We start from the raw sequence: 27,227 nt of genomic DNA, 5'->3' as shown, positions 1-27,227 counted from the left end.
AAAATAGATATATGGTTGTTTGTCTATAAGGCTCAGTTTTGTAAATGACCCTCCTATTACCCAAAGTGTGCTGTGGTGCAAAGGGTCAGCAGTAGCCAGTCTGACAGGCTGATTTGTAAATAATGGAAGAACTTTGGCTAGAGGACCATGGAGGTGGAGAGGTACAGTCGGTGAATAGAGAGGTAAACAGTCATTACCGAGCAGTGCTGTGTGTTGTACTACACTACCAGGTCTCAGAGACAATGTCCGACCAGCATGATTACGACTGTATCGTTATAGGAGCAGAGATACAAGGCTCCTTCACCGCCTATCACCTGGCAAAAAATAACAAGAAAACTCTTCTACTGGAGCAGGTGTGTAACTAACTCATTATCCATATCCACCCAGTGACTCCAGTTTTGTAGTTTTCTGCAAGTGAACTAATGTATTGAGCCTTCAATCGGAGTGAGAACATCTTTGAAGTCAGGTCAAACAAGACAACAGGTTTGATGGAGCTAAAAGGGAGACATCCGCAGAGAATGAACCCACGTACAACACCAGTTGTTTGTAAGGCAGCAGCTATCAATATGTTCTGCTACTGATAAAAAAAACATTGGTCGATGTTGCTATTTAAGTGGATAGCCAAACAATGGAAGAGGAAGGTCATCTTCAATGAAGGCCACATTCACCTGCAATAACAGCCAACCTTCACTGCAGACAGCAGAAGGTGTGCAGATGAGTTAAATAAAATATTCTGTGCCTCATGATTAATGGATCATTTGCAAGACAATAACACGCTGAATACATGTTTTCACTAGTTTCTTTTTAAATCACTGAGTTGTATTCATCATGTCTATGGCCTAATATTTAAACTTATGTGTACACATCTGACATTGCTCAACTGACAGTAACATACAGTAAGAATAAAACATTTATCATTGCAGGATAAGCACAAAGCTACAAAACAATATCAGTTCATCAGTGATACCTTTTCCTCATCACTGGCCATTGAGCACCACAGACTACAATAAGAACCATACACTGTAATATAGAGCCAAAAGGGCATTATGCTGTGTCATTCTTCAGTTCCTCCTGCCCCACTCCTGGGGGAGTTCCCATGGCCAGACCAGGATCATCCGGAAGACTTATGAACAGGACTTTTACACCCACATGATGGAGGAATGCTACCAGCTCTGGGCAAAACTGGAGGCTGAGGCTAATGTCACACTGTTCAGGTACGCTGCTACTTTTTCTTAATAAAACATTATGTAGAAGGAAAGCCTGTCCTCATTATACTGTTATGCCTAGAGTGCCCTGAACTGAGCCTGGACTAGTTTCACTCACTATGTTAATTTACATTAATAGATATGACAGGAAAGCATTCACTTATGTCACCGTGAGCCGGTTCTCATTGGCTTAGACAAACCAAAGCTGATAGGACACCTTTCAAGCTCACTGACCTATCAGGGTTCTGGTGAAGCTATGTTAGTGTGGGAGTGAAATGACACACTACAAAACCAGCAATAAAAACAATGACTTCCAAACTGCATTTGAACCCCAGCATGAATCTCCCTCAGTGCAGTATAAGTCATATACAGGATGATATAAGTGCTGAGGCGTGGGGCTTACTGCAGGGATGGCCTTGGCCTATACCTTTAAAAACCATTGAGATAATGAAAGATAGAGGAGGGGAAGCTGTGTAAATCTGGATGAGCGAAACCAGGTTCCTGGATTGTATTTCACCGGCCAAATGGATCCTTCAGTGAGGAGGATAGATGAGTGCTATGCCTGTGGGCAGCCCCCGGACACTGTGCCCATCACTCAAGGCCGGGCAGGCCGCACTGGGGTGCAGATCATATTTACACCCACCCAGCTCAGGGGGTTGGGGGAGGGGTGCTGATGAATGGAGCAGTCTCCTGGCTGTGGTGCTGCACATGCATCACAGTGGGCCGCCTGCACCAGAGAAAACAGCAGTCATACATCGCCCCAGAGACCATCCCTCACCCAGACCACTCAATTAAAGGCAGCCACTCAGAGACCTACAGCCCATCCCTGGGTGGCCCTCCTGCACAACATGGCCCTCTCCATAAACCACAAACTTTGAGATTGAGGAACTTGGCCAGTACAATAATAATGGTATTGATAGGAAAACCATAGGGGTTCAGCATAAACAACAAAAGAAGGACTCAAACATCAACAACAAATGAATAGTTCTGTAAGAGCCAAAAGTGCATTGAGAAAATTCACATTGTAACTGAAAACCTTCCCACAAGAACCACAGGTTGACTGTTTGAGTCCAAGTCTAAATCAAATAAATATTTATAATCCAATGGGGGGGGACCAAAAAAGACAAAAAAAAGTAATTCCAACAGAATGGGATGGTCCAATGGAAGGTGATGGCTCTGAAATATTCTGTCTATCTTTCCACCAGAATAGTGGCATATGGGAGAAATGAGGCCTGAAATCCGTCTTAGCAAACAGCAAACGAAGGTTGTGTTCCCTTGCTCAGAGTGAGTGGGACACGTACCCCCCAATATTCCAGGGGGGGGGATATTTTGTCATCCCCTCCCCAATGATTTTCAATCCACTGAATGCGCTGCTTCGTTCATAGAACCACGATTAAATGAGGAACCTCCAATATCCGCGAATTAGCAGTTGTGACAAACAGATTGGTTTCTGTCTTTTTCCTACAAATGTGTCTCTAACTTTTGAATGGTTGGAGTTATCTGCTATTGTGAAAGCTAAGACTCTCAATTCATTTTTTAGCACATGTTGACAAGATGATGGGGAATTACCCAAGGGGAATATCAACCAACAGACCATTTTTGAATAGTTCTCTTAATGTACACCTCAAAAAACAAACAAGGGATTTTTATGTTTTAATCTTCTGTGTTGCATATAAAATGTAATATTGGGATATAAACTCAAACTTAAATACATTTCAACTCATTATCTGACATGGTACAAGTGTCTTCTTCAATTTGAGCCATGTGTGTGAGGTGTATACTTTTGATACCATGAACATTTGTAAAACTACCAAAAACACCCTATGTGACCCTGTTTTAGCCCATTGTGACACAGAGGGTGGACCTGACACATTTTCTAAATCTGTATTCAATTAGGGCTCTTACATTTTTTACAAAAAACTATCTCGGTTAGTTTTTATGGCGTTGAGTCTGAAATGTAATAGGTAAAACATTTTCACACCCATTGTCTTCCCATTCAAACTTATCTTTCCTCTCTTACTATGTTTCTACAAACCTTCCAGAAGCTATGAGTAAGGCCCAGTGCAGTCAAAACAAAAAAATTTCCCTGTGTTTTGTATCATATTGTACAACAGCTGATGAAACTAACAATGTAAAAGTGTGAAAATCCACACAAGCCCTTTTAATATGGGAGGAGTTTTGCCTGGTGACATCAAAAGGTAGTAATGGTGCTTTCAAGACAACTGGGAACTCTGAAATATAAGAGGTCATGACGTCAGCAATCTTCAGGTCGGAAACTGGGAGCTCTAGAAAGAGGCCCGAGTTTCCAACTTGATATTCCGAGTTGGATGATCGTTCAAAGCGATTTTTCCCATTCTGAGCTTTTTTTCCATGTTCCCAGTTGTCTTGAACGCGGCATAAATAGATCAAAACATAGAGAGTTCCAAACATCTCTGCCAATAACAGCTAGTTTTCAGGTTACATATCCCTCCTATTAGGTCCCTCCACTCTGGTGGATTGATACACACTGTGGTTAAAGGCCCAATGCAGACGTTTTTATATCAATATCAAATCATTTCTGGTAACAGTTAAGTACCTTACTGTAATAGTTTTCCATTCAAATTGTCAAAAAGAAACAAAAATATCTCTTTAGCAAAAAACTTTCTTAAACAAGAATTTTGCTAGGACAGTCTGAAAGTGGTCTGAGTGGGGAGGGGGAGGGCACCTAAAAGCTGTTATTGGCAGAGAGGTTTGGAACTCTTTGTTATTGGTCTATTAACTTATTTACCGGGCAAGCTGAAACTCCACCCATGCAAAACCTGCTGTGTAGATTGTATTTTCAACCAGCAACTATCAGGAAATAACACTGATCAGATTCTTTCACACTTTTACAGTGTTAGTTTCATCAGCTGTTGTACAATATGATACAAGACACAGGAAAAACAGAACTCTTGTTGCGCCCAGTTCACAAGTAGTATTTTCCGAATTTCCCACTTGTTATGAATGCAGAATATTTCAAGATGGCACCTGTTGGTTGGACAGGCCTCCAACCACACCCATACCTTCACCGAAAGGTGCAGTCTGCAGTAGCCACATCCATTTTTGGACTTATAAATGAATTATACTGTATGTACCCATTGATTCTTGAAGAATATAACTTATGAATACCTCATGATCTTAGTTCAACTGTCTTACCCCATCAGAACCCAAAATATAAGCTTGTTTTACTCCAATGTTTGTAAACAAAGTAAATGTAAACAAACACTATATAGCCTCAAAACATGGTTAAAACTATAACTTCGACATCATGGATGGTCTGTCCGTCCATCCACAGCTCTGTCTATGAATTTGAGAGTGGTTATATTTCTCCAGCCACGTCCCTCAGCTTTTTACCGAAACAGGGGAGGGGAGTTAGCTTTGTTATTGTTTCAACCGCTGATTGCCACTGGAAAGGCCTACTGTGTTAACATAATCTTAGCCAAGTACATACAGTACCAGTCAAAAGATTGGATACACCTACTCATTCCAGGGTTTTTCTTTTCTACATTGTAGAATAATAGTGAAGACATCAAAACCATGGAATAACACATTCATGTAGTAACCAAAAAAGTGTTAAACAAATCAACATTTATATTTGAGATTCTTCAAAGTAGCCACCCTTTGACTTTATGACAGCTTTGCACACGCTTGGCATTCTCTCAACCAGCTTCATGAGGTAGTCACCTGGAATGCATTTAAATTAACAGGTGTGCCTTCTTAAAAGTTAATTTGTGGAATTTCTTTCCTTCTTAATGCGTTTGAGCCAATCAATTGTGTTGTGACAAGGTAGGGGTGGTATACAGAAGATAGCCCTATTTGGTAAAAGACCAAGTCCATATTATGGCAAGAACAGCTCAAATAAGAAAAGAGCAACAACAGTCCATCATTATTTTAAGACATGAAGGTCAGTCAATCCGGAAAATTTAAAGAACTTTGAAAGTTTCCTCAAGTGCAGTCGCAAAAACCATCAAGCGCTATGATGAAACTGGCTCTCATGAGGACCGCCACATGAACGGAAGACCCAGAGTTACCTCTGCTGCAGAGGATAAGTTCATTAGAGTTAACTGCACCTCAGATTGCAGCCCATATAAATGTTTCACAGAGTTCAAGTAACAGACACATCTCAACATCAACTGTTCAGAGGAGACTTTGTAAAGGCCTTTATGGTCAAATTGCTGCTGCTAAAGGACACCAATAATAATAATTTATGACAAAAGCTGTCATAAAGTCAAAGGGTGGCTACTTTGAAGAATCTCAAATATAAATGTTGATTTGTTTAACACTTTTTTGGTTACTGCATGATTCCATATGTGTTATTTCATAGTTTTGATATCTTCACTACTATTCTACAACTTAGAAAATAGTAAAAATAAAGAAAACCCCTTGAATGAGTAGGTGTGTCCAAACTTTTGACTGGTACTGTACATCAACACATTATTTTCATAGATTCAACATTTCATTTATTTTAGAGGCTGTGTTTAATTTATTTTTCACTTTATGCTTTCATGGTAACGTGCAGTGCATTCGGAAAGTATTCAGACCCCTTGACTTTTTCCACATTTTGTTAAATTATTATTATTATTATTCTAAAATGGATTTTTTTTAAAGAATCCTCATCAATCCAAACACAATACCTCATAATGACAAAGCAAAAACTGTTTTTTAGAATGTTTGCTAATTTATTAAAAATGATCAACTGAAATATCACATTTACGTTAGTATTCAGACCCTTTACTCAGTACTTTGTTAAAGCACCTTTGGCAGAAATTACAACCTCAAGTCTTCTTGGGTATGACACTACAAGCTTGGCACACCTGTATTTGGGGAGTTTATCCCATTCTTCTCTGCAGATCCTCTCAAGCTCTGTCAAGTTGGATGGTCTGTCACTGCACAGCTATTTTCAGGTCTCTCCAGAGAGGTTCGATCGGGTTCAAGTTCTGGCTCTGGCTGAGACACACAAGGACATTCAGAGACTTGTTCCGAAGCCACTCCTGCGTTATCTTGGCTGTGTGCTTAGGGTCGTTGGTGGAATGCTGCAGAGATGGTTGTCCTTCTGGAAGGTTCTCCCATCTCCACAGAGGAACTCTGGAGCTCTGTGAGAGTGACCATGAGGTTCTTGGTCACCTCCCTGACCAAGGCCCTTCTGCCCCGATTGCTCAGTTTGGCCGGGGCGGCCAGCTCTAGGAAGAGTCTTGGTGTTTCCAAACGTCTTCCATTTAAGAATGATGGAGGCCACTGTGTTCTTGGGGACCTTCAATGCTGCAGAACTTTTTTGGCACCCTTCCCCAGATCTGTGCCTCGACACAATCCTGTCTCTGAGCTTTACGGACAATTCCTTTGACCTCATGGCGTGGTTTTTGCTCTGACATGCACTGTCAACTGTGGGACCTTATATAGACAGGTGTGTGCCTTTCCAAATCATGTCCAGTCAATTGAATTGACCACAGGTGGACTCCAATCAAGTTGTAAAAACATCTCAAGGATGATCAATGGAAACAGGATGCACCTGAGCAAAAATTTCTAAAAACTTGTTTTCGCTTTGTCATTATCGAGTATTGTTTGTAGATTGATGAGGAAAAAAATTCATTTAATCAATTTTAGAATAAGACTGTAACGAAAAAGAATGTAGAAAAAGGGAAGGGGTCTGAATACTTTCCGAATGCACTGTATGTTACACAAAGACTGAGTTTGTAAGAAAGCGTCTTATTATAGATGGTTTATTCATGTACATATTGTCTTTCAAATGGAGACTGCAGTTTCCATGTATGCCATGTCATTATTTTTACTAGGCACTGTAAGCAGGATGCTTTAATAACTGCCTCTAGTAACAGTAACATTTCCTCTTGATGATACACAAACATCAACACACCCGTAGGACTTAATTTGTTTCTTCCCATCCCACTCCCAGGCGTACTGGTATCCTGGTGAAGGGCCCTGAGGATGACATGGACTTCCAGCTGTTCAGGAGCATCCTGGAGAGGAACCAGGTTCCCACAGAGACCCTGGGACCAGAGGTGTTCAGCCAGAGGCTCCCCCAGGTCAACCTGCTGGCTGGGGAGAGGGCCCTCATAGACACCACCGTTGGGGTCCTGTATGCAGACCGGGCCCTCAGGACAGTACAGGTACAGTAAGGGCCCTTGAAGCAAACTTCTTACAACACCTAGTGACCTTGCGGAGAGGTTCAGACCTCTTGGTATAATGGATTGAAATAACAGTCACAGGAACTCAGGTATGAATCTCATTCAGGCTCCTCCATGAATTTTCTAGAGTCACATTAGACTGCTAAGGGAAGTAAGAAAGGCTTTTCCCTTAATTTCTACATCTCTCGCATGCATTCCCAGAGAGTGTTCCAGAGTGTGGGAGGAGTGATAAAGGATGGAGATAAGGTTACAGACATCCAGCCTGGCTCTACAGTCACCGTGACGACAGCAACTGGGGTCTACAGGGCAGAGAGCCTGGTTATTACAGCTGGGCCCTGGGCCAACACACTGATGGCCCATACTGGACTACAAATACCACTACAGGTACAGTCACACAAACACACACGCACACACACACACACACGTATGCACACACACGAGTGAAGACCCGTCATTCTGAGCCCCACCTGTATAGCAAAAAAAAAATATATATATATATATATATATATATATTTCTTTTTTTTGCCTGTTTTGCATGTTATTTTGGCTTTAATTCGTGTCACATATCAGTTTGCAAACAATGTAAAAACACATTTATTGATTGAAGAAAGCCGCATACAAATATGGTCTCTTTCTTGCTTTCTTAAGTAAGGCAGCTCCAACATGAAGGTGTTTCAGCCTAGCTCAGTGCTTTCTGTGGTGGAGGGGCAGCCAGCGAAAAATACAGAGCGTAGGAGTTGGTAATCTTCTCTAGTTGCGCCGTGATTGGCTCAGTGTTCTGTCACTCATGGGGAAACTACGTCACCACAGAATCTACAAGGAGAGCTAGGCAGTTCCAGCCCCCTTGGGTGCTGCCATAGAGTTACATTAGAAGTGCCCATCCAAGAAGGCTCAAGGTCATTAGCCACAGATAAAATGACGTCAAATCACGTTATATCTACCGTAACTTTGATTGGACTGATCATGTCAACATCATACTTTCAAAATAGCTAGCAAGCTAGACAAGCAGTCATCATCATGAATCACGTCGGCAATCTAGTGGCAAATAATTTCCAATCAAATTATAGATAAAACGTATCGGTGCTCATCAGCCATTGGACATAAACATTACACAACATGTTGTAAATTGCAAATTCAACAATGAGTGGTTTGGAAGGAATCAGGGGCTAACTGCAAGAGTTGCAAAGCAATCACTATTTTGCTTCCCCTGCCTGCTAAGTCTGGGTTTAAGGATTTAAAACATCTGTCTGAAAGGGTCTCTTTTCCAAGCTTAAAAGGATAAACATTCACACGCAACACCATGGGTCAGAAAAGGTTGAGTACATTGGCCATTCTGTCAATCCAGCATGACTTCTGCCACATTCAAAACAACTTGAAACTCGTAACTGGGAAATCTCAGACTTCAGTGAGTTCAAGACAAATGGGAACTCCGACTGGGAAAATACATTTTGAACGGTCATCCAACTCGGAATTTCAAGTCCACTGATGTCATGATTCGACCTTGTTTTTTTTCCAAGTTCCCAGTTGTCTTGAAAGCACCATAAATCCGGAGAATGCCAGACTTTGATGACAAAGTTTGATGACAAAATTTGCCCACTAGAAGGACCACCGCGCCACCTTCCTGTTCAAGTTAGCACAGCACAACAATGGTGAGTCAAAACATTTATTGTATGCTGCTGTATAAATAATATGCCAGGGAGATATATATACTGTAGCTAAGAAAGTAATACTAAGTGTATGTTGGGTAGTAATCTGTTAGTAGCCCATGTGCCTCACCCTAATAATTTGGTCCCTTTCCCCCTCATAACTTAGCCTATTGCTCTGACTTGGTGGTGCACATGTAGACTATAGCCTGTTTTAGAGAAATGTCATCATCGAATATAGTAAGAGCTTTTTTTGTCTGCTTATATGCCCCCTTTATTTATCCTACGGTACTGACTTGGTGTACAGGGAGAACACTGTAAGAACGGCCCATGTTCTGAATTCTGTCACTGTACATTTCAAAAGTGCTGAACAAATATTATATTGACTACGTCCATTTTAGCTCGCTCAATTCCAGCGAGGGTTGTTTTGCAATGTGTCGGTATATTGTATATAAAAGTGGATCCTCACGATTGTATTTTCCTTTCTTTTTAGACCACATAGGCCTAATAAAGTACTTCAAATGGTAGGCTAACCAAGTCTCTCTCTCTCTCTCTCTGTGGTGAAGTTAAGGCCTCAACATCTGTTTGAATTTCTGTCTGTGTCCATTTTGAAAGTGCTGAACGAATAGGCCTACCTCATCACAGCTCATTTGCTTGCACTTGCTTATCCTTAGAGCTAAGTGTTAATGATATAAGAATACACATTATGAATTTACTGAACAAGAATGTAATAATGTTTGTGTATGGTTCAAAGTCAAAACTCATTTTGGCGTTCATTATTATTGAAGGAGAATGCGGTTCTTATCGACTTACACAAATCCACAAGGAGTCAGTAGTAACCACATTTGTTTAAGCAAGTCAGCCATATCAGCTATGGTTTTTAAAAAGGCAGGAAATGGAGGCTGAATGAACTGTTTCGCTGCCAGACAAGGTTCCGCTGATAGCCAGGTGTAGCGGTGGTAAGGATTCACTCCATGGTGCTGAAAGGAAAGCTCTGCTGTTGGGACAGCTTTATGTAGGCCCTAACAGTTTGTGGGCACCATTTGTCACTGTTATAGTGCAATTAATGTTTTGTTTAGTGTTTTGTTGTGGCTTTGCTGTCATGCATCAAAAAATAAATAATTGTGTTTGCCCCACCAAGATGTACATGCTAAAATCGCCACTGGCACACACACACGCATGCAGGCACACACGCAGACACACAGTTTATGTTATACAAACATGTAACAACTATGAGGACACACATAAATACATACAGTGAGGGAAAATAGTATTTGATCCCCTGCTGATTTTGTACGTTTGCCCACTGACAAAGACATGATCAGTCTATAATTTTTATCTTTAATAGTAGGTTTATTTGAACAGTCCTTGGTCCTCTGTAGCTCAATTGGTAGAGCATGGCGCTTGTAACGCCAGGGTAGTGGGTTCGATCCCCGGGACCACCCATACGTAAAAATGTATGCACACAAGACTGTAAGTCGCTTTGGATAAAAGCGTCTGCTAAATGGCATATTATTATAACAGTGAGAGACAGAATAACAACAAAGAAATCCAGAAAAACGCATGTCAAAAATGTTATAAATTGATTTGCATTTTAATGAGGGAAATAGGTATTTGACCCCTCTGCAAAACATGACTCAGTACTTGGTGGGAAAACCCTTGTTGGCAATCACAGAGGTCAGACGTTTCTGGTAGTTGGCCACCAGGTTTGCACACATCTCAGGAGGGATTTTGTCCCACTCCTCTTTGCAGATCTTCTCCAAGTCATTAAGGTTTCGAGCCTGATGTTTGGCAACTCGAACCTTCAGCTCCCTCCACAGATTTTCTATGGGATTAAGGTCTGGAGACTGGCTAGGCGACTCCAGGACCTTAATGTGCTTCTTCTTGAGCCACTCCTTTGTTGCCTTGGCCATGTGTTTTGGGTCATTGTCATGCTGGAATACCCATCCACGACCCATTTTCAATGCCCTGGCTGAGGGAAGGAGGTTCTCACCCAAGATTTGACGGTACATGGCCGCGTCCATCGTCCCTTTGATGCGGTGAAGTTGTCCTGTCCCCTTAGCAGAAAAACACCCCCAAAGCATAATGTTTCCACCTCCATGTTTGATGGTGGGGATGGTGTTCTTGGGGTCATAGGCAGCATTCCTCCTCCTCCAAACACGGCGAGGAGGAGGAATTTCACTATATATTTTACCTCTTGGGGATGTTATTCGAAAACATAATGTTAACTTTCACTGCTATGCGGATGACACACAGCTGTACATTTCAATGAAACATGGTGAAGCCCCAAAATTGCCCTCGCTAGAAGCCTGTGTTTCAGACATAAGGAAGTGGATGGCTGAAAACTTTCTACTTTTAAACTCGGACAAAACAGAGATGCTTGTTCTAGGTCCCAAGAAACAAAGAGATCTTCTGTTAAATCTGACAATTCATCTTGATGGTTGTAAAGTCGTCTCAAATAAAACTGTGAAGGACCTCGGCGTTACTCTTGACCCTGATCTCTCTTTTGACGAACATATCAAGACTGTTTCAAGGACAGCTTTTTTCCATCTACGTAACATTGCAAAAATCAGAAATGTTCTGTCCAAAAATGATGCAGAAAAATTAATCCATGCATTTGTTACTTCTAGGTTAGACTACTGCAATGCTCTACTTTCCGGCTACCCGGATAAAGCACTAAATAAACTTCAGTTAGTGCTAAATACGGCTGCTAGAATCCTGACTAGAACCAAGAAATTTGATCATATTACTCCAGTGCTAGCTTCCCTACACTGGCTTCCTGTTAAGGCAAGGGCTGATTTCAAGGTTTTACTGTTAACCTATAAAGCGTTACATGGGCTTGCTCCTACCTATCTTTCCGAGTTGGTCCTGCCGTACATACCAATACGTACGCTACGGTCACAAGACGCAGGCCTCCTAATTGTCCCTAGAATTTCTAAGCAAACAGCGGGAGGCAGGGCTTTCTCCTATAGATCTCCATTTTTATGGAACAGTCTGCCTACCCATGTGAGAGACGCAGACTCGGTCTCAACCTTTAAGTCTTTACTGAAGACTTATCTCTTCAGTAGGTCATATGATTGAGTGTAGTCTGGCCCAGGAGTGTGAAGGTGAACGGAAAGGCTCTGGAGCAACGAACAGCCCTTGCTGTCTCTGCCAGGCCGGTTCCCCTCTCTCCACTGGGGTTCTCTGCCTCTAACCCTGTTACAGGGGCTGAGTCACTGGCTTGCTGGTGCTCTTTCATGCCGTCCCTAGGAGGGGTGCGTCACTTGAGTGGGTTGAGTTACTGACGTGATCTTCCTGTCTGGGTTGGCGCCCCCCCTTGGTTTGTGCTGTGGTGGAGACCTCTGTGGGCTATACTCGGCCTTGTCTCAGGATTGTAAGTTGGTGGTTGAGGATATCCCTCTAGTGGTGCGGGGGCTGTGCTTTGGCAGAGTGGGTGGGGTTATATCCTTCCTGTTTGGCCCTGTCCGGGGGTTTCTTCGGATGGGGCCACAGTGTCTCCGGACCGCTCCTGTCTCAGCCTCCAGTATTTATGCTGCAGTAGTTTATGTGTCGGGGGGCTGGGGTTAGTTGGTTATACCTGGAGTACTTCTCCTGTCTTATCCAGTGTCCTGTGTGAATTTAAGTATGCTCTCTCTAATTCTCTCGTTCTCTCTTTCTCTCTGAGAACCTGAGCCCTAGGACCATACGCCAGGACTACCGGGCATGCTGACACCTTGCTGTCCCCAGTCCGCCTGGCCTTGCTGCTATTCCAGTTTCAACTGTTCTGCCTGCGGTTACGAAACCCCTACCTGTCCCAGACCTGCTGTTTTCAACTCTTAATGATCGGCTATGAAAAGCCAACTGAGAGACCTGAGCCCTAGGACCATACGTCGGGACTACCGGCCGTGGTGACTCCTTGCTGTCCCCAGTCCGCCTGGCCTTGCTGCTATTCCAGTTTCAACTGTTCTGCCTGCGGTTATGGAACCCCTACCTGTCCCAGACCTGCTGTTTTCAACTCTTAATGATCGGCTATGAAAAGCCAACTGAGATTTATTCCTGATTATTATTTGACCATGCTTGTCACTTATGAACATTTTTGAACATCTTGGCATGGTTCTGTTATAACCTCCACCCGGCACAGCCAGAAGAGGACTGGCCACCCCTCATAGCCTGGTTCCTCTCTAGGTTTCTTCCTAGGTTTTGGCCTTTCTAGGGAGTTTTTCCTAGCCACCGTGCTTCTACACCTGCATTACTAGCTGTTTGGGGTTTTAGGCTGGGTTTCTGTACAGCACTTCGAGATATTAGCTGATGTACGAAGGGCTATATAAAATAAAATTGATTGATTGATTGATGCCAAAGAGCTAGATTTTGGTCTCATCTGACCACAACACTTTCACCCAGTTCTCCTCTGAATCATTCAGACGTTCATTGGCAAACTTCAGATGGGCCTGTATATGTGCTTTCTTGAGCAGGGGGACCTTGCGGGTGCTGCAGGATTTCAGTCCTTCACGGCGTAGTGTGTTACCAATTGTTTTCTTGGTGACTATGGTCCCAGCTGCCTTGAGATCATTGACAAGATCATCCCATGTAGTTCTGGGCTGATTCCTCACCGTTCTCATGATCATTGCAACTCAAAATCAAATCAAATCAAATTTTATTGGCCACATGCGCCAAATACAACAGGTAGTTGGAGTAATATGTACATGTGGGTAGAGTTAAAGTGACTATGCATAAATAATAAACAGAGTAGCAGCAGCGTAAAATGATGGGGTGGGGGGGGGGGGCAGTGCAAATAGCCCGGGTAGCCATGATTAGCTGTTTAGGAGTCTTATGGCTTGGGGGGTAGAAGCTGTTGAGAAGTATTTTGGACCTAGACTTGGCACTCCGGTACCGCTTGCCGTGCGGTAGCAGAGAGAACAGTCTATGACTAGGGTGGCTGGAGTCTTTGACAATTTTGAGGGCCTTCCTCTGACACCGCCTGGTATAGAGGTCCTGGATGGCAGGAAGCTTGGCCCCAGTGATGTACTGGGCCGTACGCACTACCCTCTGTAGTGCCTTACGGTGGGAGGCCAAGCAGTTGCCATACCAGGCGGTGATGCAACCAGTCAGGATGCTCTCGATGGTGCAGCTGTAGAATTTTTTGAGGATCTGAGAACCCATGCCAAATCTTTTCAGTCTCCTGAGGGGGAATAGGCTTTGTCGTGCCCTCTTCACGACTGTCTTGGTGTGTTTGGACCATGATAGTTCGTTGGTGATGTGGACACCAAGGAACTTGAAGCTCTCAACCTGTTCCACTACAGCCCCGTCGATGAGAATGGGGGCGTACTCAGTCCTCTTTTTTTTCCTGTAGTCCACAATCATCTCCTTTGTCTTGGTCACGTTGAGGGAGAGGTTGTTATCCTGGCACCACATGGCCAGGTCTCTGACCTCCTCCCTATAGGCTGTCTCATCGTTGTCGGTGATCAGGCCTACCACTGTTGTGTCATCGGCAAACTTAATGATGGTGTTGGAGTCGTGCCTGGCCATGCAGTCATGGGTGAACAGGGAGTACAGGAGGGGACTGAGCACGCACCCCTGAGGGGCCCCCGTGTTGAGGATCAGTGTGGCAGATGTGTTGTTACCTACCCTTACCACCTGGGGGCGGCCCGTCAGGAAGTCCAGGATCCAGTTGCAGAGGGAGGTGTTTAGTCCCAGGATCCTTAGCTTAGTGATTAGCTTTGAGGGCATTAAGGTGTTGAATGCTGAGCTGTAGTCAATGAATAGCATTCTCACGTAGGTGTTCCTCTTGTCCAGGTGGGAAAGGGCAGTGTGGAGTGCAATAGAGATTGCATCATCTGTGGATCTGTTGGGGCGGTATGCAAATTGGAGTGGGTCTAGGGTGTCTGGCATCATGGTGTTGATGTGAGCCATGACCAGCCTTTCAAAGCACTTCATGGCTACAGACGTCAGTGCTATGGGTCGGCAGTCATTTAGGCAGGTTATCTTAGAGTCCTTGGGCACGGGGACTATGGTGGTCTGTTTGAAACATGTTGGTATTACAGACAGTCAGGGACATGTTGAAAATGTCAGTGAAGACACTTGCCAGTTGGTCAGCACATGCTCGGAGTACACGTCCTGGTAATCCGTCTGGCCCTGCGGCCTTGTGAATGTTGACCTGCTTAAAAGTCTTACTCACATCGGCTACGGAGAGCGTGATCACATAGTCATCCGGAACAGCTGGTGCTCTCATGCATGCTTTAGTGTTGCCTGCCTCGAAGCGAGCATAGAAGTGGTTTAGCTGGAAGTCTTGTGTCACTGGGCAGCTCGCGGCTGTGCTTCCCTTTGTAGTCTGTAATAGTTTTCAAGCCCTGCCACATCCGACGAGCGTCAGAGCCGGTGTAGTACGATTCAATCTTAGTCCTGTATTGACTCTTTGCCTGTTTGATGGTTCGTCGGAGGGCATAGCGGGATTTCTTATAAGCGTCCGGGTTAGAGTCCCGCTCCTTGAAAGCGGCAGCTCTACCCTTTAGCTCAGTGCGGATGTTGCCTGTAATCCATGGCTTCTGGTTGGGGTATGTACGTACGGTCACTGTGGGGACGACATCATCGATGCACTTATTGATGAAGCCAGTGACTGATGTGGTGTACTCCTCAATGCTATCTGAAGAATCCCGGAACATGTTCCAGTCTGTGCTAGCAAAACAGTCCTGTAGCTTAGCATCTGCGTCATCTGACCACTTTTTTATTAACCGAGTCACTGGTGCTTCCTGCTTTAGTTTTTGCTTATAAGCAGGAATCAGGAGGATAGAGTTATGGTCAGATTTGCCAAATGGAGGGCGAGGGAGAGCTTTGTATGCGTCTCTGTGTGTGGAGTAAAGGTGGTCTAGAGTTTTTTTTCCTCTGGTTGCACATTTCACGAGGTGAGATCTTGCATGGAGCCCCAGGCCGAGGGAGATTGACAGTCTTTTGTGTTTCTTCCATTTGCAAATAATCGCACCAACTGTTGTCACCTTCTCACCAAGCTGCTTGGCGATGGTCTTGTAGCCCATTCCAGCCTTGTGTAGGTCTACAATCTTGTCCCTGACATCCTTGGAGAGCTCTTTGGTCTTAGCCATGGTGGAGAGTTTGGAATCTGATTGATTGATTGCTTCTGTGGACAGGTGTCTTTTATACAGGTAACAAACTGAGATTAGGAGCACTCCCTTTAAGAGTGTGCTCCTAATCTCAGCTCATTACCTGTATAAAAGACACCTGGGAGACAGAAATCTTTCTGATTGTGAGGGGGTCAAATACTTATTTCCCTCATTAAAATGCAAATCAATTTATAACATTTTTGACATGCGTTTTTCTGGATTTTTGTTTTGTTATTCTGTCTCTCACTGTTCAAATAAACCTACCATTAAAATTATAGACTGATCATTTCTTTGTCAGTGGGCAAACGTACAAAATCAGCAGGGGATCAAATACTTTTCCCCCTCACTGTACGACACAAAGACCTAGGACTTCCTGCAGCTGTACCTGCTAGCTTCACCTCTCTTACAAACATACATCCAGCTATGCAGCTGAACCCCCTGTTATGACATCTCTCTCCAACAAAACCAAATACAGATTGGCCTTCAACTTCCACTGACATACAGTACATACAGTACATACACTATATATACAAAAGTATGTGGACACCCCTTCAAATTAGTGGATTCAGCTATTTCAGCCACACCCATTGCTTACAGGTGTATAAAATCGAGAACACAGCCATACAATCTCCATAGAAAAACATTGGCAGTAGAATGGCCTTACTGAAGAGCTCAGTGACTTTCAACGTGGCACCATCATAGGAAGCCACCTTCCCAACAAGTCAGTTCGTCACATTTCTGCCCTGCTAGAGCTGCTCCAGTCAACTGTAAGTGCTGTTATTGTGAAGTGGATACGTCTAGGAGCAACAACGGCTCAGCCACGGAGTGGTAGGCCACAAAAGATCACAGAACGGGACCGCCGAGTGCTGAAGCGCATAGCGCGTAAAAATCATCTGTCCTCAGTTGCAACACTCACTACCGAGTTCCAAACTGCCTCTGGAAGCAACGTCAGCACAATACCTGTTCATCAGGAAGCTTCATGTAATGGAGCCATTGGACTCTGGATCAGTGGAAACGCATTCTCTGGATTGATGAATCACGCTTCACCATCTGGCAGTCCGACGGACGAATCTGGGTTTGGCGGATGCCAGAAGAACTCTACCTGCCTAAATGCATAGTGCCAACTGTAAAGTTTGGTGGAGGAGGAATAATGGTCTGGGGCTGTTTTTCATGGTTCGGGCTAGGCCCCTTTGATCCAGTGAAGGGAAATATTAACGCTACAGCATACAATTACATTCTAGACGATTCTGTACTTCCAACTTTGTGGCAACAGTTTGGGGAAGGCCCTTTCCTGTTTCAGCATGACAATGCCCATGTGCACAAAGCGAGGTCCATACAGAAATGGTTTGTCAAGATCGGTGTGGAAGAACTTGACTGGCCTGCTCAGAGCCCTGACCTGAACCCCATCAAACACCTAATGCTCTTGTGGCTGAATGGAAGCAAGTCCCTGCAGCAATGTTCCAACATCTAGTGGAAAGCCTTCCCAGAAGAATGGAGGCTGTTATAGCAGCAAAGGGGGGACCAACTCCATATTAATGCCCATGATTTTGGAATGAGATGTTCGACGAGCAGCTATCCACATATTTTTGGTCAAGTAGTGTACTGTATATAACGGCTGACATTTAATTCACCCATTCTGCCATTCACTGACACACCAAGCTGACATGGGGGCAATTTAACTCCACGTAAGCGTGTTTCTGTATTTAAACATTCCACTGTGTGTGGACCACACAACTCAAGGACCTCTGCCAGGTAAGAAGAGCACGATTCTGTATCTATTTTAACCTGTACTTTTCCTGGAGCATATTTCCTTTTTTTTATTATAAATAAAAAATCACCCTCCTGAGGCCAAAATCAGTGAATTATAGCGGTCTGTGTCTCTGACAGACACTGCCGGGTCAGACACAGGGCGGTAACAGGCTCTGCGGGACACAGCCGGTCCGTCTCCAGAATAAATAACTCTACTTGTCCTCCCTTACTCTCAGCAGGGTCATGATTGAAAACACTTTCTATAATTCTGTAACTGAGATGATTTATAATCACATCTCTCAGGTCTGACTGCAGGAGAACAGACCCTTCATCTAGGGAAAACATAAGACAATTCGAGTCACAAGGGCTTGAACATACAGAGAGGTTGACTACATGAATGTAACTACAGGAAACTATGGAACATGGACATTTGGGAAATATTTGGTTGAGACGGTGATCAATTCTAATTGAAAAATAATGTCTGATTTTTGGTTTATAATCTAAATGTGTTATCACTTTGCTTTCAACCATTTAAAAGCACAAGAAGGTTGAAATGGGAATCCAATGTCAGATATTGTGTATTTAAATACAACTTAATGTGTTATCACTGTGCATCATCTAATAGCACAACCAAATAACCTGTTGAGATTACATCAAAAGTGCAAGTGATCAATGCTGTTCGAGATTCTGCGCAAATTATTATTGCAATATTGTGAAGATCTCCACAGACCTGTGACCTTTGCATGCTATCTTGAACATGCATGCTTTCTATGATTACATAAGAAGACATTTAAAGTCACAGTAAACTCAAAATGTGGCCATGGGTGTGTTACTCATTTTAAGGTTGAATAAATACTGTTACATTTGTTTGTAAGATTGACTTAACTTTAGGCTATTTACTGTATTGCAAAAGTAATCTTGAACTGTGTTTGGTTGTCAATGCAACCAAATATCAACATTTGAAGGAGATGTATATTTTGTGCCACTGACTTAGTCTGGATTTAATTCCAGTTTGTCTACAAATTAATAATTGATATGTCGGATTCACATCTCCATCTCAAACAAAAATCTAAGTTAAAGAATAGGACTAAATCAAATCAAACTTTAAATGCACTTGAAATAAAGTTTGATTTGATTTAGTCCTATTCTTTAACTTAGATTTTTGGTTGAGATGGAGGCGTGAATCTTACATAAAAATTATTAATTTGAAGATTAAATTAGAAATCAACCAAAGCTCGAAACCCTAGGCCTATACAGTATGTATTGTCTATTTTTAGTTGAACCCTGGGTTGAATTTAAAACAATAGCTGTTGATGACTTCGCAAGTGCTACTGTATTTAGGCCTAAGTATTGATGATACTGTATATGTCACATGCGCTGAATACAACAGGTGTAGACCTTACAGTGAAATGGTTACTTACAAGCCCTTAACCAACAATGGCGTTTAAAAAAAAAAAGCGTTAAGTAAAAAATAGATAAGTAAAAAAATAAAATTAAATAATAATAATAATTAAAGAGCAGCAGTAAAATAACAGTAGCATTATGACTTACAAAGTATGGTTACATTTCATTTGCTCTCTTAAAGCTACACTTTGGAATGACTTCGATAGCAACAGTGAATCTATTTAGTTAATGATAATTTCTCAATACTCATTCTCACGATAGCACATTGGTAGCAGTCAGTGACAAATATCAAACCTGGGCTTGGTTAAAACCCTGGATGGGAGACCAAATGGATAGCTGTAGATAGATCAATTCTCCAGTAGGAGGTGCTACCCAACCTATCATTTTTTTTCCTGATAGTGGATATAAAGTAGAAGATCTAACGTTGTTTCAAAGGTACAAATTCAACATATTTTATACAAGGTTTGTCTATGTTGAAAATTGGTTACCATGATGACATAATCCTTTGGTTGAAATGTCACCCTCAAAACATAGAAACACCAGCTAACTACAGCACAGGTAACTCCAGAGGAAGCTGTATAGGGAGGGAGGGTGCGTTCCCTCTGAGGAAAGTCTGTTAAATGTGTCTGCCCTTATGTGCTGTGCTGCCGAGGCCAGGTGGTGAAGATTAATGTGTTCTACTGGAAGGAGAAGGTCCCGGGCACATATGGCATCAACAGCCGCTTCCCCTGCTTCGTCCAGATGGGAGTGGAGGGAGCGCAGTACCACTTCTATGGCCTCCCCTCCAATGAGTATCCAGGCCTGATGAAGGTGAAGAACACTGCCTGGATACAGAAAGTATCACTTACTAACACTGAATAATGCAGCAACTATTAGAATGCCATTTCCCTGGACAAAATGACTGCTGTCCTGTGGAGGGATAGGCTGAAAGCAGCATTCCTTCACACTGTAATCAGATCCCTATTGTGAGGAATGAATACACAGAGGACGCTATTTGTAGGGTTTCAGGGTAAATCCCTAAGGATACACAGGCATTGCATTTAGCTATCAGACAAACCCCACTATCTACCCTTAATCAGACTTTAGAATATCAAACCAACCAACCCATGTCATTAAGTCATCATGCACACGTCCACACCTCCATGATGAGAGATTCAGAATGTCTCTATGCTTCAGCAGTGGTATTGTCCTTGTGTTCCTCAGATCTGCTACCACATGGGCAGTGAGACGGAACCCGACGAGAGGAACCGACAGACAGACAGGACGGACGTCCATCTCCTGTCCCAGTTTGTGTCCCACTACCTCCCAGGCCTGGAGCCAGAGCCAAATGTGGTGGAGAGCTGCCTGTACACGGTCAGTCAGACTACTGCCGTCCAGTGGCGATTGTAGCATGTAAATCTTGGTTTTTAGATGCATGCCAGCAAAGCCACTACACAACACTAAACAATACAATAATTGCACTATAACAGTGACAAACGGTGCCCACAAACTGCTAAGGCCTACATAAAGCTTTCTTTTCAGCACCATGGATTGAATCCTTACCACTGTTACACCTGGCTATCAGCGGAGCCTTGTCTGGCAGCGAAACAGTTAAATCAGCCTCATTTACTGCCTTTTTAAAAAACATAGCTGATATGGCTGACTTGCTTAAACAAATGTGGTTTCTACTGACAATTGAGATGTACCAACTATGGCATAAGGGGACGACGAGCGGAAAAGAGGCAATCCGTAATTTCGATTAAGACATTAATGAGCGAGCTAGGACGGACGTAGTCAATAACTATTTGTTCAGCACTTTTGAAATGTACAGAGACAGAATTCAGAACATGGGCCGTTCTTACAGTGTTCTCCCTGTACACCAAGTCAGAACCGTAGGATAAATAAAGGGAGCATATAAGCAGACAATGAAAACTCTTACTATATTCGATGATGACATTTCTCTAAAACATGCTATAGGCTACATGTGCACCACCAAGTCAGAACAGTAAGCTAAGTTATGAAGGGGAAAGGGACCAAATTATTAGGTTGAGGCACATGGGCTACTAACAGCTTACTACCCAACATACACTTAGTATTACTTTCTTAGCTACAGTATACATATCTCCCTGGCATATTACATCATTTATGCAGCAGCATACAAGACGTTTTTGGACTCACCTTGTTGTGCTGTGCTCACTTGAGCAGGAAGGTGGCGCGGCGGTCCTTATGCGCACATTTTGTCATCAAACTTTGTCATCAAAGTCTGGCATTCTCTGGATTTATGGTGCTTTCAAGACAACTGGGAACTCTGAAAAAAACAAGGTTGAATCATGACGTCAGTGATCTTCAGGTCGGAGCTCTAGAAAGAGGCCCGAGTTCCGACTTGGAATTCCGAGTTGGATGACCGTTCAAAACGTATTTTCCCAGTCGGAGCTCGTTTTTTAAATAATAATAATAATATGCCATTTAGCAGATGCTTTTATCCAAAGCAACTTACAGTCATGCGTGCATACATTTTTGTGTATGGGTGGTCCCGGGGATCGAACCCACTACCTTGGCGTTACAAGCGCCGTGCTCTACCAGCTGAGCTACAGAGGACCACGAGTTCCAAGTTATCTTGAACTCACTGAAGTCTGAGATTTCCCAGTTCCAAGTTTCCAGTTGTTTTGAACACGGCAGAAGTCATGCTGGATTGACAGCATGGGCAGTGTATTCAACCGTTTTTGGCCCATTCCTTGGAAAAGAGACCCTTAAACCCAGACTTGGACCACACACCCTCTCCACTGAATAGCAGGCTAGTGATTGCTTTGTGACGCTTGCAGATAGCCACTGATTCCTTCCAAACCACTCAATTTCCAACTTGTTGTGTAAAGTTTATGTCCAATGGCCGATGAGCACAGATACGTTTTATCTATTATTTCTCTAAATATGACAAGGATTGAAAAGTGGCTCGTGAAAAGTGACTCCCGAGTGGCGCAGTGGTCTAAGGCACTGCATCGCAGTGCTAGCTGTGCCACTAGAGATCCTGGTTTGAGTCCAGGCTTTGTCGCAGCCGGCCGTGACCGGGAGACCCATGGGCGGTGCACAACCAATCAAAGCTACGGTAGATATAACGTGATTTGACGTCATTTTATCTGTGGCTAATGACCTTGAGCCTTCTTGGATGGGCACTTCTAATGTAACTCTATGGCAGCACCCAAGGGCTTTGCATTTTCTAGCTCTCCCCGTAGATTTTGAAAGCAGTGAGCTAGGCTGAAACACCTGCATTTTGGAGCTGCCTTACTCAAGAAAGCAAAAATGAGACTGTGTTTGTATGCGGCTTTATTAACTCAATATTATTATTTTTTACATTGTTTGCAAACTGATATGTGACACATATTAATGCCAAAATAACATGCAAAACAGGCAAAAAACTGCCCTGAATAACGGGTCGCCACTGCTGCCATCTCTGTACTACAGTAACACAGAGCTGAAATATTCACTAGATGGATTAATCCTCACGAATCTAACTATCGACTTAGCCATCTGACTAAACCATCAATATCATTAGTATTGGCTATTTTCAGAGTGCCGATAGAGGCTATCAACAACAACTGTTGAATGTGTTAATTATAACAACACTCATGACATTAGGATTACAATGTTCTGTTGAGTGACTCAATTGAGCGTGAGGGTGGAACACAAGGTTAAGTTCAGCAATCCAGTTTGGATTTAGAATGAAAGCATGTGGCAAACTCTCAGAGAGACTCTAAACATTATTGAAGAAAGAACACAGAGACACATTTTCAGTACTCAAAACAACCCTCCATGTGCTTCAACAATGACTCTTAATTTTCTTGATTTACACTTGTAGATAAAATGTGGATAAGTGCACTGTACACATTTGAAGTCGGAAGTTTACATACACCTTAGCCAAATACATTTTAACTCAGTTATTCACAATTCCAGACATTTAATCCTAGTAAAAATTCCCTGTCTTAGGTCAGTTAGGATCACCACTTTATTTTAAGAAGGTGAAATGTCAGAATAATAGTATAGAGAATTATTTATTTCAGGTTTTATTTCTTTCATCACATTCCCAGTGGGTCAGAAGTTTACATACACTAAATTATTATTTGGTAGCATTGCCTTTAAATTTTTTAACTTGGGTCAAACGTTTCGGTTAGCCTTCCACAAGCTTCCCACAATACGTTGGGTGAATTTTGGCCCATTCCTCCTGACAGAGCTGGTGTAACTGAGTCAGGTTTGTAGGCCTCCTTGCTCGCACACACTTTTTCAGTTCTGCCCACAAATTGTCTATAGGACTGAGGTCAGGGCTTTGTGATGGCCACTCCAATACCTTGACTTTGCGGTCATTGTCCATTTGGAAGACCCATTTGCGACAAAGCTTTAACTTCCTGACTGATGTCTTGAGCTGTTGCTTCAATATATCCACATAATTTTCCTTCCTCATGATACCATCTATTTTGTGAAGTGCACCAGTCCCTCCTGCAGCAAAGCACCCCCACAGCATGATGCTGCCACCCCCGTGCTTCACGGTTGGGATGGTGTTCTTTGGCTTGCAAGCCTTCCCCTTTTTCCTCCAAACATAACGATGGTCATTATGGGCAAACAGTTCTATTTTTGTTTCATCAGACCAGAGGACATTTCTCCAAAAAGTACGATCTTTGTACAGTGGGGAAAAAAGTATTTAGTCAGCCACCAATTGTGCAAGTTCTCCCACTTAAAAAGATGAGAGAGGCCTGTAATTTTCATCATAGGTACACGTCAACTATGACAGACAAATTGAGAGAAAAAAATCCAGAAAATCACATTGTAGGATTTTTAATGAATTTATTTGCAAATTATGGTGGAAAATAAGTATTTGGTCACCTACAAACAAGCAAGATTTCTGGCTCTTACAGACCTGTAACTTCTTCTTTAAGAGGCTCCTCTGTCCTCCACTCGTTACCTGTATTAATGGCACCTGTTTGAACTTCTGGTGTCCTTTGACAGCTCTTTGGTCTTGGCCATAGTGGAGTTTGGAGTGTGACTGTTTGAGGTTGTGGACAGGTGTCTTTTATACTGATAACAAGTTCAAACAGGTGCCATTAATACAGGTAACGAGTGGAGGACAGAGGAGCCTCTTAAAGAAGAAGTTACAGGTCTGTGGGAGCCAGAAATCTTGCTTGTTTGTAGGTGACCAAATACTTATTTTCCACCATAATTTGCAAATAAATTCATTACAAATCCTGCAATGTGATTTTCTGGAAAATATTTTTCTCATTTTGTCTGTCATAGTTGACGTGTACCTATGATGAAAATTACAGGCCTCTCTCATCTTTTTAAGTGGGAGAACTTGCACAATTGGTGGCTGACTAAATACTTTTTTCCCCACTGTACCTGTTTCCTCCAGCATCTTCACAAGGTCCTTTGCTGTTGTTCTGGGATTGATTTGCACTTTTCGCACCAAAGTACGTTCATCTCTAGGAGACAGAACGCGTCTCCTTCCTGAGCGGATGACGGCTGCGTGGTCCCATGGTGTTTATACTTGCGTACTATTGTTTGTACAGATGAACGTGGTACCTTCAGGCGTTTGGAAATTGCTCCCAAGGATGAACCAGACTTGTGGAGGTCTACAATTTTTTTCTGAGGTCTTGGCTGATTTCTTTTGATTTTCCCATGATGTCAAGCAAAGAGGCACTGAGTTTGAAGGTAGGCCTTGAAATACATCCACAGGTACACCTCCAATTGACTCAAATGATGTCAATTAGCCAATCAGAAGCTTCTAAAGCCATGACATCATTTTCTGGAATTTTCCAAGCTGTTTAAAGGCACAGTCAACTTAGTGTATGTAAACTTCTGACCCACTGGAATTGTGATACAGTGAATTATAAGTGAAATAATCTGTCTGTAAACAATTGTTGGAAAAATTACTTGTGTCATGCACAAAGTAGATGTCCTAACCGACTTGCCAAAACTATAGTTTGTTAACAAGAAATTTGTGGAGTGGTTGAAAAACAAGTTTTAATGACTCCAACCTAAGTGTTTGTAAACTTCCGACTTCAACTGTATCTGCACATTTCAGCACTGAGAGACCATATCACTAAAATCTACAGCCAAATGGCAACTAGTGTAAGTTTCTGCAGGCCCCTCAGCTGAAAGCCAGTTTTGTAGCCTGGCTGCCTCCCTTTTGATATTGGTAGAGTGTACTAATCCAGACTGGAAGGCCATTCACTCAGACCAGGAGAGACTTGGCTTCTGCTAATGAATTCTGCGATTAAACGTGTAATTAGTTTATGCTCTTAATCAGTTTATAGCTACAACCCGTACAACTTGGGGGTTAGGAACTCCACCATGCTCTGTCACAGCCCTGGCGTGGTGCCAAAGCTATTCATCTTGCAGTGCATTGTCTTACATGTAACTACACAACTGGAAAAAGAACCGGCAGTCTGCTACACTTAGCTCTATTGTTCTTTCAGCCTCCTAGTGCTTTAATAAGGCATTAAGAGCAATGGACGGGGTCACCATTTATCACTATTAATTAGTTTGATTCTTTTATACCACCCACATATTGTTTACCGTGTTCACAGTTTAATACTGTCATACTGCACTTAAACCACTTATATTGCACTCATCTAAATGGCTTACATGCTAGGTTCAGGACTAATTAATCTGAAACTTTATACCACACTGTCATTTCAAAATATGAAATATATTATACTGGTGTGCAATGGTAAATTATAAAGATATAGTAGCGCCAAATTTCAGGAAGGAATTTTCTGTACCTCGACTCTTAATTATTGGGTTGTGCTACCTTATGTCTACCATCACTGACAGCAGGGCAGAATAGTAATCACACCGACAGGATCAGACAAAAGAGATTCTGCTGGCCCTATTGTGTTTCCTCTCTCATTCTCTCTCCTTCCCCTCCATCCCTCCCTCCCAATCTCTTTGTGACACTGCATGCCTGTCACGGCCAGGATCTGTTCCCCCAGGTCTACCAATGACCTCCTCTCACCTCAATAAGATTAATGTATTTTGGGCAGACAGCACAATCACCCATCTGCTTGAACAGCTATTCTTAGAGAAAATTGTGAGATGGGAAAAAGTGAGAAATTGATGAAGTGCGAAAAAATACTATTACCTGATTATAGTAATTGAAACAATTCAAGGTCTACCACATAATGTTCTCATTCTGTAGAGCCTTTTGTTCGTAAATTACATACTAAGTTCTACCCAGATTTATCTTTAGACATTGTATTATATGCACATATTTTAGACTGACATAAGGTCACTGAACTCTTTCTTTTCCCAGGTCATGGTTTCAAGTTTGGCCCAGTCGTTGGGAAGGTGCTGTGTGAGCTGAGCCTTGGACAGATGCCCTCCTATGACCTCTCACCTTTCAAAATCCAGCGGTTCCAGTCCAATCCCAAATCCTCTTTATACACATAATCACAAAGTAAACAACTGGAATCAGAAGTAAGTATTGATCCATTATGGTTCATCTGAGTACAGACTGACTGAAAAGGTTGAATGTGAACATTGTTATGAAAGTGGAGTATCCACGTGTGTATGATGCCAATACCACCTCTTTGTGAATGATGCACATACCATATTGACTACTGTTTGATTTACAAACAAGGCATCTACTCATTGACTTTATCAGAGCTGCATTATAAATCAAGATAATAATTCATGTAGATGATGAAACCTGAAACATGTGTTGTTTATCTATAGGTTGGCACTCCCTTTTATTTTCACCCCAGTGTTTCTCCCTGTAGTGACAATCCCCCTCATAAAGCAAACACATTGTTAAAACGCCATCAGCTGTGGAGCCATTAGTCTTTCTGCCGTGGCAGATAACAGCTAACCCAGTAATGTTCCATAGTACCTGTTCTCTCTGTAAACATTTTCATCACTAATCAGCAAGTCACACAATGACCACAGTTCATCAGTTTCAATGGGGAAATTATACAGTGATCACCAGGATATTTATTCACAGAGCTGGAAATG

The 27,227-nt window shown here is 42.7% G+C and overlaps 1 protein-coding gene across 1 annotated transcript; it reads left to right on the top strand.

Moving 5' to 3' along the window:
- Positions 1 to 242: 242 nt before the first annotated feature.
- LOC311143123 (peroxisomal sarcosine oxidase-like) lies at positions 243 to 26,666 on the top strand (the record flags this gene model as incomplete). The annotated part of the gene is made up of 7 exons (XM_084178920.1): positions 243 to 353; positions 1,066 to 1,214; positions 7,132 to 7,345; positions 7,565 to 7,747; positions 19,911 to 20,063; positions 20,457 to 20,610; positions 26,530 to 26,666. 7 exons carry the CDS (start codon positions 243 to 245, stop codon positions 26,664 to 26,666), a joined length of 1,101 nt encoding a protein of 366 aa, XP_084035046.1.
- Between the last annotated feature and the right edge of the window lie 561 nt (positions 26,667 to 27,227).

Source organism: Coregonus lavaretus, assembly GCF_964263955.1.
Source record: "Coregonus lavaretus genome assembly, chromosome: 15".
Lineage (NCBI taxonomy): Eukaryota > Metazoa > Chordata > Actinopteri > Salmoniformes > Salmonidae > Coregonus > Coregonus lavaretus.
Note: the sequence above shows the minus strand (reverse complement) of the source record. Positions and strands in the feature narration are given on the sequence as shown.